Below are 12687 nucleotides of genomic sequence, written 5' to 3'. Positions count from 1 at the left end.
AAACTGGTTATCATGATAACTGAGTCATTAAAGTAAAGTTTACAAATAAAACTAGAACTTACTGATATGCAGCTGTCAAATAATCACTATCTTTTTAGGGTTCCAAATAAAAAAAAGAACCAAAAATGTGTCGTGCGTGACTTACGAGTGCCAGTAGGAAAACCCTGAGATTTAACAACGGACGACTTGCAGTAAAGACGATGACTACAACCCGATCGAGTTAACTGAGCACCTGGCAGCCGTGACGTCACATCGTCGCTCTGGTACGGGCGGCGCGAACGGGGGGAGGTGCGCAGTTAGCTCAAACGGGTTGTATTGTAAGGCTATCAGTTTTACTAATCGAGAAAAATATTTATTGAATTAAGTCCTGCCTAAAGCAGTTAAATAAATTGACGCAGAAAGTTGTTTTAAGCTGGGTTGCACCATCTTACTTGCACCATTTAACTTTGACAAACGTCAAAAATCTGTCAAACTCCATACAAAAAGCACCGGTTATTATCATTGTTACGGTTAAAATAAGATGGTGCAACTCAGACTTAGGCTGGGTTGCATTCTTGCTGGGGGACGTTTCAGGCCATTCCCGTCGGCCCCCCACAATGGGGGCGTGTAGGATCCGCCGTGTAGGCGGGCTGTCCCTGGTGGTGTCGCGGAAGTCTAAGGCTACGGCCGGATACTCGCGACACCCCCACTCGGGCGATGACGGAACGCCGAGGAGGTTTTAGTGGGTATACCCCGTCCTTTTCAGGACGGAGCAGCGCCCTTTTCAGGGTGCCGGGTTCCCCGGTTTTGGTGACGAGCGCAAAGCATTTCCTCCGCGACAAAAAACAATCTTACTGGAGGACGCCAGCGGACTGTGATGGTACACTGTGATAATAAACTAATAATCCTATTAATATTATAAATGCGAAAGTTTTTATTTATGTCTGGATGTTTGTTACTTTTTCACGCAAAAAACTACTGAACGGATTTTGATGAAACTTTACAGTATTATTGTTTATAACCCAGAATAACATATAGGCTATAATTCGATGGGTGCCGGGAATAAAGCCACAATCGACAAAACACAATTTTACAGGAGAAGAGATTTAGTGAATTTTTTAAATAATAACTAAACTACGAGGCGTATCCAAATGGTTTGTATATCAAACGATGCGTTATTTTTTCTGGAGTAACATATAATGTGCATAAGGTTATAGTGCTTAGAATATACCTTAAAAAAGGTAGAAATACATATTGCCGCTTCACACATTGAAAGTCGGTTCCGTAAGAGTCCATTGTGGTTTTATTCCGGTAAAAAGTGCGAAATTAATCATACAGCAATAGTGTATTGCAGCGTTGTACGCTGATCTGAAGGATGTATGGCAAATACAGTAATAGCGGTTTGCTTGAATTTAATGATCGACTTGGAAAATGTACTGGTGAATGCTGTGTACATTATATGTTCATATGGTCCGTATCGAAATGAGTACAAAGTTGAATATCTAGAGTGTTTCGTTGATATCTTTATATAAAGTAGTGGAATTCATTAGTACATAATGATAATATTATAATATTACACGCTTTTGCCCGCGGCTTTTTCGTAGTTTAGAAGTTATCAATAATTTTGTAACATTTTTTCAATTTCATGACCTAGTAGGCTTTAAAAAAACTTATCTTTTTTTCGGGTTGACTTATCTCAGATTTCTTTATTTTGACAATATCGCTATTAATTGCAGATGTTTGAAAAAAATATTCACCTTCCTATCTTTGATGCAAGATTTAAAATTTTTGCTAGAAACATAAAAAAATGGTTTTAGCAGAACATTCTCAAAATTTCAACTTAAATGTTTAAATAATAAAAAATAAGAACTTTCATAGGTCTAAAATAATTTTAAAAACTGCGCAGTTGTCTGGACATTCATAATAATACAAAAAAAACATGTACTTAATAGGCCACTATTTTTTGTAATCGCTCCACTAAAGTGGTAAGTCGCTAAATGTTTTTGACTTTCTTAAAGTGAATTAATATGGGCAATCTTCTAAGTTTACATTACGTAGAACTGATTTAGAGACAATAACTGAACAGAACATGTTTTTATTCTCAGCAAGGAAGCTTTTGCCCTTCATCGCACCTGGTGGAAACTGTGATCAGGCTCAAGGTAGAAGGAAACTTCAACTTCAGAGGAACTATGGCTTACCTCCAATGCCGAAACATATTGTTATTATAAATAAGTTTTAATGAACATAAACCAAATATCCCTCCTTCTTCTCTTCCTAAGTCCCCTTTATCTTCCTAAGTCTGTCGCCATAACAATAATGTTGACAGCATTACTGTGTTCCAGCAGTTGTCAGGTAGGTACATAGCATTGCTTAATGTAAATCCAATCAACATATTTTTATTGCATAGAAGAACACCATGAAGTATTATTACTTAAGAAAGTTTAAAGAAATTGTACAAATAGGTAATGTTTATTGTGACTTGGTACACATAGTTTGTTTCGGGGAACAAAGCCGCAATGACCGTTACTTGTAGAAGTTTGAAATAAAACTTTTAACATTGAACATGCCACGATTATTCTGGTAAACAAATTTCCGGGAATAACGATTCAATATCCATAGTGCTTTTGGTAAATCAGCCAGTTTCAAAGATAAAATTCTGAAAAAAAATCACAAGGTGTATAGGGACCCCCAGATAACGAAAATCACTTAATCGGAAAACTGCTGATATGGCTATTGCGGCTTTATTCCAGGCACCCATCGAATTTATGACGATCTGTGACAAACGAAATTTCACGCGGGTGAAGCCGCGGGCAAAAGCTATAATTACTATAAAAAACAAGTTTTAAAAATTTTACGGCTGTGACTCATACCTGTGACTCATACTACTATCAGACCTCGAGATGACAGTCACTAATTTTTGATAAGTTAATTAACGTATTTTTTATCAATGGATTAGTTATTGAATTCAGATTGCCAGAAAGTACTGACCATACCTAAGAATATTATAAGTATTCAAATGAGGCTATCAAATTTTCTCTAATCACAATATCCTTATCTCCAAACGACTATTTATACCTGTACGATGTTCTACCAAGGCATTGCAGTATTAGACCTCGAGTTGACAAGTCATAGACAATCCAAATCAAGATGATGAAGTGCTTATTCTTCTTGCTGTTCGTGGCTGCTTGCCAGGCCTACGTGGCCAGGGTGGCTGAACAAATTCCTACTCCAAGAGTAACCCGTTTCGAAACATTTCGTAGAGTTGATGACAACTCCTTGCTGTTAGAATGGAGCCCTGTGGAGAACCCAGAAATTCTTGGATATAGGGTTATAGATTTTATTTACCATATTTTTTTATTTTAGTTTTGCACTTTAGTTGAAATTATAATATAAATAGTGAACTTTAGTAGTTTCTGCATAAAAATAAATTTTTGATCGGTTTTTGCAATATTTTTGCAATTTTTCCTAAACTCAAAAGTAGGTACCATTTTCTCGTTTTTTATGACAAATATAGAGATAGACAATTTTCATTTCCATTGATATTACGAGTATTCGGACTTGTCTTTATTTACTTCAAAGTTAATTTGTTAGTAAAACTTAGCAAAGTATTGATTAAAATGTTTCATTTCAGATGACAGTGTGGGACCAGGGAACGGTAAGTCATACAACTTTGTAATTATTTATTAGTTTGAACAAGATAAGCTTTTCTTTTAATTGTAACTACAACAATAGTTATTAACCCTAAAGTGACCTTTTTTGCTAGCAGAGTTACAAATAATTACTGTAATCTAATTTAATGTTGATATATTTTTTACTAGCTTTCCGCCCGCGGCTTCGCCCGCGTGGAATTTTGTCTGTCACAGAAAAACCTTATCACGCGCGTCCCTGTTTCAAAAACCGGGATAAAAACTATCCCATGTCCTTTCCCGGGACCCAAACTATCTCTATGCCAAATTTCATCAAAATCGCTTCAGTGGTTTAGGCGTGAAAGAGTGACAGACAGACAGACATTAACTTTCGCATTTATAATATTAGTATAGATCAGCTAAAGTCTTTAGCCCCTTTGGGCATATACAATAGCATGCAAAATTGAGATAATATTACATTTTTCTCCACAACTCAGCACTAATATTTTGTGTAGATATATTTAGGACGCCTAATTTGTTCAGTATTCAAGTAATATACCTACGCTAAAATAAGACAATGATAAACAAAAAATTAATAAATCAACGTTTTTTTCCAGGTTGTATCCGACGATCAGAGCAACATACACGGGGAGGTCGTAGTTGACGCGAGTACGAAAAGCGCCAGTGTAGGAGGCCTTCAGTTGGACACCTGGTACCTTGCGAGAGTCCAGGCCTTCACCAGAACTGCGACCAGTGAGTGGTCCAACCGTAGGTGGGTCATGCTCCATAGCCCAATTTGGCCGCATGGACGCCAGTCTTACACTGTGATGGAATAAACAATGAAGGAATCTTTTTCAAGAACTCTTTAATATGAACATGTATTGCTTTTATTTTGATTTTGAAATAAACTCTTAGCAAAAGCACAATCTTTTTGTTTAAAAAACTAAGTAAAGTACGGCCAACTAGCAGCGATACAAAAAGTCGATACGACTGTCGAGTTGACAATATATTCTGTCTCTTCCTATCTTGTGTATTTGTCATAATGTCTCGTTCTCCCAACAAAACGGGTTCACCCATGACATTGGGTTTGTTTACATTTGGTATCGCTTCTCGTTGGTCTAATAATGCCCAAAATCACGGTAGAGTTTTCGTTAAGACAAGTAAACAACCTTACTGTGTGACGTTATTAAATCGCCTTAAAGCTCTTGATTAGGCTTGATGACTAACGCAGGGTTCCAAACAGTACGTGCATTATCCCAAGGGCGTCATGATGAGGCGATCGAAAATAAATGTAGAGAAAGAATTTATACAAAATATTGTATCGCAAGAAAATAGAAACCCTCCAAGGATGTCACGGTACTTAAATAAAAAGTTTGGGAAGCCCTGCACTACTGACAAGTGACATTAACCTGGGATCAACTTTAAACCAGCGACGGAGATGCCTGTGGTAAAACTTGACCTTGTAGTTCTAATCCCAACATCCGCTGGATTATTGTGACGTCGCGAATCCAAGCGTTATTTAGCTTAGATAGAGGGGTAACGGGACTATTGTAGTAATTTATGCAATACAATTAATGACTCATATTTAAAATAGTACTATATTTGTCAATTTTGTTTTTAACTAGTCATTGATGCCTCAGAAGTTCGAATGCATTTGTAAATATTAAGTTGTGTTTTTTCTATTTTTTCAGGTCATTTTTACGCAGTTGGGTTTTTGTTTTATTTAAGTTATATTTTTAGTATGTACTACCTATCTAGTACCTATTTATTGCTTCACCACATTTTAGCGTTTAGGTCTTACAATTCAAGCAGATCAATGTGGACCCAGTTAGGGCACAGCAACTTTTGGAAGGAGGCAGAACGATCTTAGTAGTTTATATCGATTGAATTTAACCGGTTGAGTATGGTGGAAATGTCAATGTTTGTTATACAGGGTGTTAGGGAAATGGGTATATGAGCCGGCACTAGCCCATGTAAACATATGCATATAAATGGTATGGTGAAATCAGAAATTTGATATCATCATTTTAATTTTTTTAATGTTCATACAAAATGAAATTTATAAAATCAGATGCTATTGCCCCACATGATCACTCCGTATCGTAACCATCCGTATGCGTAGGCATAATACGCGGTTAAAGCTGTTTTTTTATCCGTAGTTTTCTTTAGTTCGTTTAGTGCGTAATTATAAGTAGATAATTTTGTTTTTACTCTTTGTACATGAGCCTTCCAATTTACGTGTGTGTCTATATTTAGTCCTAAAAATGTAAATGTGTCCACGCATTCTATTTTTATGTCATTATATGAAAAATTTTCAAGGGGAAGTTTTTGGTGAGGTCTTAATTGCATTAATTTTGTATTTTTTAAAGTTAATTTCTAAGTTATGGTCACTCATCCAGTTTTTAATTGTATTAAAAATGTCACGGAGTTTCGTATTAAGATTTTGGGTATTTGCACATGTCATCTGAAAATAGTACACATTTGTCGTTTAGTATTTTTGGGAGGTCATTTATGTAGATTAAAAACAGGACACGACACAGCCTAGGACACTTCTGTTGGCGGTGGATGTCTTGCAGTTCATAAATGAAAAGCCGTTTCTTCAAAATGGACTGTATTTTAAATTAAACCATTGTTCAATGCAAAAACCATGAGAAAAGTTCAATGAACCCTTAGACAGCTCAAATGTCAATCGAAACATTTTATTTTTAAATCTAGGGCTAACACCATAAATGTTCATTCTAAATCAAGGAGTTTAATAGCTAACACGATAAAGGTCCCTGCTAATCGCGTCGCTAACACACCCCACCCCAGTGCAGCTAGCAGCACTCTCTGCTCAAAGGAATGCGAGCGACGCGATTAGCAGAACGTGTAAGGATCCCGGATGCCGTCCTTATTTTGACTTCCCGGACTCTGCCATCTCTGCCTGGACAGACCTCCTCAATTAGGCCCTTTGGCCATATATTTCTGGGCCCATTTGTTTCCACAATCAGCACCAGATCTCCCACTTGCAGGGGTTTCTGTTTCTGGTTCCATTTGTTTCGTGGCAACAAGTCGGGAAGTACTTCTTTCAACCATCTACTCCAAAACATATCTGCTAGCCGCTGTGAGATACGCCATTGTTTCCTTAGAAATAAATCGGAATCATCAAATGCGCCAATCTGTGGCATGTTGGAGGAGGAACCTAGTAAAAAATGGTTAGGCGTCAGTGTTTCCATGCTGCCTGGTTCTACTGAAACATGAGTCAGCGGTCTACCATTCACAATGTTCTCAACCTCTGCTAAAAGCGTGCTCAAAGTCTCTTCGCGGGGAGCTCTCTCCTTGAGTATTACATGTAGCGAGGTTTTCACGCTCCGGATGAGGCGTTCCCAAGCCCCACCCCAGTGTGGGCTGACTGGAGGGATTAAGGTCCACTTAGTTCCATAGTTAGAAGCCTCATCGGTCAGTGCCTTCTTATCCATGTCAAGAATCGACTTTTTAAGCTCGGTGTCAGCTCCTCTTAAATTTGTACCATTGTTGGGGCATTCATTATTTCGTGCACTGCGAGTTTTGACCATTGTCGTAGACGTACACCGCGGCGGCGTGCGGAACATTTAGATCCGACTCGATGGACCAATATTGGCGGTGGATGTCTTGCAGTTCATAAATGAAAAGCCGTTTCTTCAAAATGGACTGTATTTTAAATTGAACCATTGTTCAATGCAAAAACCATGACAAAAGTTCAATGAACCCTTTGACAGCTCACAAGTCAATCACATATTTTATTTTTAAATTTAGGAGTCACTAATTGCTAACACCATAAAGGTTCATTCTAAATCAAGGAGTCCAATAGCTAACACGCTAAAGGTTCTTGCTAATCGCGTCGCTAACACACCCCACCCCAATGCAGCTAGCAGCACTCTCTGCTCAGAGGAATGCGAGCGACGCGATTAGCAGAACGCGTAATTTTACGCTCCGGATGAGGCGTTCCCAAGCCCCACCCCAGTGTGGGCTGACTGGAGGGATGAAGGTCCACTTAGTGCCATAGTTAGAAGCCTCATCGGTCAGTGCCTTCTAATCCATATCAAGAATAAATAATAAATAAAATAAAAAATAAATAAATATCCTTAGACATTTTACACTGCGCTTCTAGTCCCAAACTAAGCAAAGCTTGTACTATGGGTACTAGACAACGGATATAAACATACTTAAATACTTTTTTTTTTTGTAAATACATACTTATTATACATAGAAAACACCCAGTCCAATACAAACAAATATGTTCATGCACACAAATGTTTGTACTGTGCGGGAATCGAACCCGCTACCTCCGGAATAGTAGTCCGTTTCGAACCACTACACGAAACGGCCGACTTCTTAAGCTCGGTGTCAGCTCCTCTTAATGATAGACTTAAAAATGATAAACTGCTAGCTGCACTGGGGTGGGGTGTGTTAGCGACGCGATTAGCAAGAACCTTTATCGTGTTAGCTATTGGACTCCTTGATTTAGAATGAACCTTTATGGTGTTAGCACAGAATACATAATAGTAGCAACAGAAATTGCACTCCTTTGTGTAGGATCAGATGCCGACATTTTAACGGTAATAATAATAATGCAAAATATCCAACGCACATGGTGCATTCGAAATCACACCTTACTACTACGCTCACAAGAGCGCAAATTTTTTGTGTTCAGAATTGATCTACCTCGCAGCTCAAGCGTCAGGGTTGTAAGCAAAGTAAAATAAATAATAACTTAAGAGCGTTGTAGCAAAAAGTTGGCGTTCGAATTCTAGGTTTTTATTGCTTGACGTCGCGTAGTGAGTGCGCAAACTGCATTTATCTGTACAATTTCAACGCTGCGTCGACTAAACGATCTTAATCCGTAGTTTTATCGTACCTAAGACAGTACATCATACATAATAATAAAGAAATAATGTATAATTTACCTATTTGATTTTTTCTCAGATCACACTTTTAGCAAAATCAAGTTACGTAATTAATGTATTTTTTACACTAGTAAATCCCGCGATAAGTTTTTAATCTTTAAATTGAGTAAAGTAATAAGTTGATGGATTTGAAAGAATTTATGTTTTATTTTATTCTTTTTACAGCATCAAAAGCTTGTTTATGAAAAATATTTACTATTTAAATTTTACTTTTGACTTTTTAGTTTTTATGATACGGGATGGAAAAATTAAAATTTATTCTGATTTTGTGACGTTTCCGCACATAAATATGGATAGGTTAAATAAATAGAATGAAATGTATGAAAACGAGCGTGCCATTTTTTAAACGTTATCTGTGTCCATCAAAGAGCTCGTAACTAAACATCGTAAGCGCCATTCACATTATTATCTAAAAGTTAATAATAAATATTTAGTTTTTGTAAATCTAAACAAGTCAGGAAATCAAAGAGGTAAATACTGATATCATTGTGATTTTATAGAATTTATTATTATAAATTACGGTCGTATAATGCTAAAAAATCAGAGGTAATTTTAAGATTTTTATCCATAGAGCAAAATTTATCTAATCGTGTTTTTAAACAGTTATCCCATTAGGTACACATGCGTTCTGTAATACAAACCCATCAAAAACAATACTTGTCAAAAAACCAAGTCTCACTACTCAGTTGTTCTACGGTAAAAAGTTGTGAGATCCATGTAATGCCAAGTCCAGTCCAGGAAATCATTAACGTTTTACATAAATATGTTGACTTGGCCATCGCATGAAAACACGTGTAAATTAAATTATTTAGTGCGAAATGAAACGAAATTTTGCATGCCTGTGTAGACGTGCAAAATTTCAGCTCAATGGGAAAACGGGAAGTAAGTAAATTTTAAGTTGCAAGATTTTACAACTCCAGATGTCAAAGAAAATAAAAGCTTGTAGATAGCTTTACAAAGAAAAGAAAGATGTATGAAGAAAATAAAAAGTACTGTCTACGATACATTTTTTAGGCCGTGTTGCACCGTCTTACTTTAACATTGACATCAAAATTTTGGATGTCAAAAATCTGTCTAACATAAAACACCGGTTATTGTCAGTTAGGGTCAAAGTTAGGTGATGCATCTCAGCCTTAGTGTATTTTAATTAAATTTAATACAAATAAGGATGACGAAAATAATCGATAAGTGATCTCACTCGAATATTTCTTATAGTAGGTATACAAGATGTCGAACAAATGGTTACTTACTGAAAAAGTGCTTCATGAGACCTAGCAAACAGCATCAATAATAATGTTTAAGAACGAACTGAATCTATTCAAAAAACCTATATTTCCAGCTTTCATACCAAATACTAATAAATTAATACAGTTACAAACAAACACGAAATCAATGGTTTCTGAGAATTCTGAGTGCCATAATGCCGTCCTCTTTATCTGTTTATTTAGTATTTATTAATTAGTATCTCTTGATGATATTGTAGCAAGTTAAACCTAAAATCATGTTTTCCGTAAATAATTTAAATAAGAATGCAATTTACGAGTTTGTTTTTTGATTATTATATATTACTCAATTAAAAATTTAAATTTAAAAAATTATATGGTAGGTATGGCTGGCGGCATACATTTAGTATGAAATTCGGAAACATTGAATTTTCGCATAGATCCAGTTTATTCTTTGACCTATTTATTGTTATTGTTTTAAAGAGCTCATGAAGCACTTACAGGAACAATAAACAGTTTCTCGATATCTTGTATAATTAAAAATCTAGTGAAATCACTTATCGTTTCCACCCTGTACCTATACTTTTAAAAATAAACTCATTTTATACGTTCATTTGTATAAGTATCTACAATACAAATACCTAACCAACTTAGTTGACGTTTTATAAAACTATTTGTCTAAGTGTCATCGAGCGACCGCTGGTGGATTTGCCATTTACCTGACCTACCCCTTTATTACTAAACGTTTAATATCAGATGAATAGTTACGCACCAATTTCTTTCATTCAGTCGTCAGTAATTGAACTTTCGGAAAAACATGACGAAGCATTGTGTGACCATACAGACGCTATTTAACTTTTATTAGTAAGGAAGAGTATATTTTATGTTGGTAGAAACACAATAGCATAGACTAATGTTTTGACACCCTGTTAAAATTTTTATTAGTCATTTATTTTTTCCTGACCAAACAGATACCATAATAATATCTTTTGTCTATTCTACCCATATTCTGTAAGTAAAATAATAAAAAGTTTGAAAAGATAGAAATTACAAGTCCGATTTACCTAAACAAATAAATTAAAAATACTTGCGGATCAAAAGTACTCAATCATACTACAATTTACGAAAAAATCACGCGTGACGCATATACGTCAGTGGGCAGTCAACTGACATAGACCCGGCGTCTACGAGTGCCAAAGCACGACTGATTTATGCCATTTGATGCACCCGATTTTATAGTATTTTCAAATTAATTTTTCATTTGAAGATTGAAGATAGATATTTTTTCTTTTTCACACAATAATAGTACTATGTTTGTTCTTAAGTATAAAGTAGTTTATGTTGCCAAAATTAAATGACTTTTAGATTATGAGATGTGACCTGTTTTCTTGCAGTAATTTTCTCGAATTTTGACTATCTTACGGCCGAATACTGAAACGCCATTTAAATATTTGACGGCTTCTCAAATAGTTAAGCAGCTCCTAAACTTACATTTCGCATACTCAAAACAATATCTGAGCAGTTCTCAATTTTTAAGCACCTCTCAAATTAAGTTGCACTCAAACGCCACTTAAATGAATTTTCGCATACTGAAACGCCATTCAACGCTAAGCATTACTCAAACAACTGTCAAATCGTCATAAGCAGCTGTTAAATTTGAGAGTGCTTGCGCGGTATCTTAAATCCTATTCTTATACCTAAATCGACCTAAATAGTGGTAAATAATGTGTGTCATCGTTATCATTTCTTTCGAGCCTCGAGGAAATACCTAGATCTAATCGCAGGAACGCGATAAGGCTGAATGCTATTGAAAAATATTATTATAATCTCAATAATGACACATAATGACATGCAATTCCGAGCGAGGTTCCGCGTCCCTAAAGAAACGGTGTTGTTTCTGGATTCATAATTTGGAAGCTCTTTGAAACCCCTCACCAAATGCCATACAACCAGTGGACTAAATACTTATTAAAACCCTACTATTCTACGCAACGGGAAGTTATGAACGTGTACTAGGTGATATCTTCCACATCTAACAGCCAACTGTGCATCGTATAGTGCACGAAGTAACAACCAAAATAGCTGCTATGAAATCGCTTTACATAAACATGCCTATTTCTGAGGATTAAGGGGACATCGCATAGCAGCATTTCCAAGAGTTGTTGATTTGTCAATTTGATGCTCTGTCAGTCAACAATGATAAATGTCAATTGTGGTTACGTTTCGGTCCACGATCGCCACTTAATAGATTTCAACAATAAAAAGTATCACCTTTAAAATTATTTTTTTAATTAAATAAAAGTGCAAGCATTAATTTTTTTATATGATAAAACGAGATTTATATATAATAGAAACTAAAAATAAACTGTTCTATGTTAAGTTAATTGAGTATATTTCCATAAAAGACAATACATAACCAAACGATGCTGCGTGTAATGGATAAAAGACGTAAAGTTATCATTTGTGTAAATGAAAACATACTTTTTTTGGTAAATGTTGCCATTATGTAAACATTTGAGAGCTGCTTAGCTGATCACGGCTTCAAATCCGTTGAGTAGCGTTTGAGAATACCATTTAAAATTGAAGGATACTTAAATTTAGGAGCCCGTCAGCTGAGTGACAGATTTGAGTAGTGTTTCAGTATTCGGCCGTTAGACATGATAAAAATGCATTTTACGGCCGAATACTGAAACACTACTCAAATCTGTCACTCAGCTGACGGGCTCCTAAATTTAAGTATCCTTCAATTTTAAATGGTATTCTCAAACGCTACTCAACGGATTTGAAGCCGTGATCAGCTAAGCAGCTCTCAAATGTTTACATAATGGCAACATTTACCAAAAAAAGTATGTTTTCATTTACACAAATGATAACTTTACGTTTTTTATCCATTACACGCAGCATCGTTTGGTTATGTATTGTCTTTTATGGAAA

At 35.8% G+C, this 12687-nt stretch overlaps 2 protein-coding genes across 3 annotated transcripts in view; both read left to right on the top strand.

Annotated features, from left to right (window-relative positions):
- The window catches only part of LOC135072025 (putative nuclease HARBI1), a 497753-nt gene that overhangs the window by 459725 nt on the left and 25341 nt on the right, over positions 1-12687 (top strand). The window lies entirely within an intron of this gene.
- Positions 3068-4531, top strand: LOC135072292 (protein sidekick-1-like). Its single transcript, XM_063966233.1, has 3 exons — positions 3068-3306; positions 3611-3634; positions 4223-4531. The coding sequence occupies exons 1-3, from the start codon at positions 3127-3129 to the stop codon at positions 4439-4441; spliced, it is 423 nt and encodes a 140-aa protein (XP_063822303.1). The 5' UTR covers positions 3068-3126; the 3' UTR covers positions 4442-4531.

This window comes from Ostrinia nubilalis, chromosome 5, assembly GCF_963855985.1.
Source record: "Ostrinia nubilalis chromosome 5, ilOstNubi1.1, whole genome shotgun sequence".
NCBI lineage: Eukaryota > Metazoa > Arthropoda > Insecta > Lepidoptera > Crambidae > Ostrinia > Ostrinia nubilalis.
Note: the sequence above shows the minus strand (reverse complement) of the source record. Positions and strands in the feature narration are given on the sequence as shown.

What these genes read in the sequence shown, in the direction of transcription:
- LOC135072292 (XM_063966233.1), top strand. Translation starts at nt 3,127, where the DNA reads ATGATGAAGTGCTTATTCTTCTTGCTGTTCGTGGCTGCTTGCCAGGCC. An exon ending in CAGAAATTCTTGGATATAGG is followed by an intron (nt 3,307 to 3,610) that starts GTTATAGATTTT and finishes GTTTCATTTCAG; the next exon opens with ATGACAGTGTGGGACCAGGG. An exon ending in CAGTGTGGGACCAGGGAACG is followed by an intron (nt 3,635 to 4,222) that starts GTAAGTCATACA and finishes GTTTTTTTCCAG; the next exon opens with GTTGTATCCGACGATCAGAG.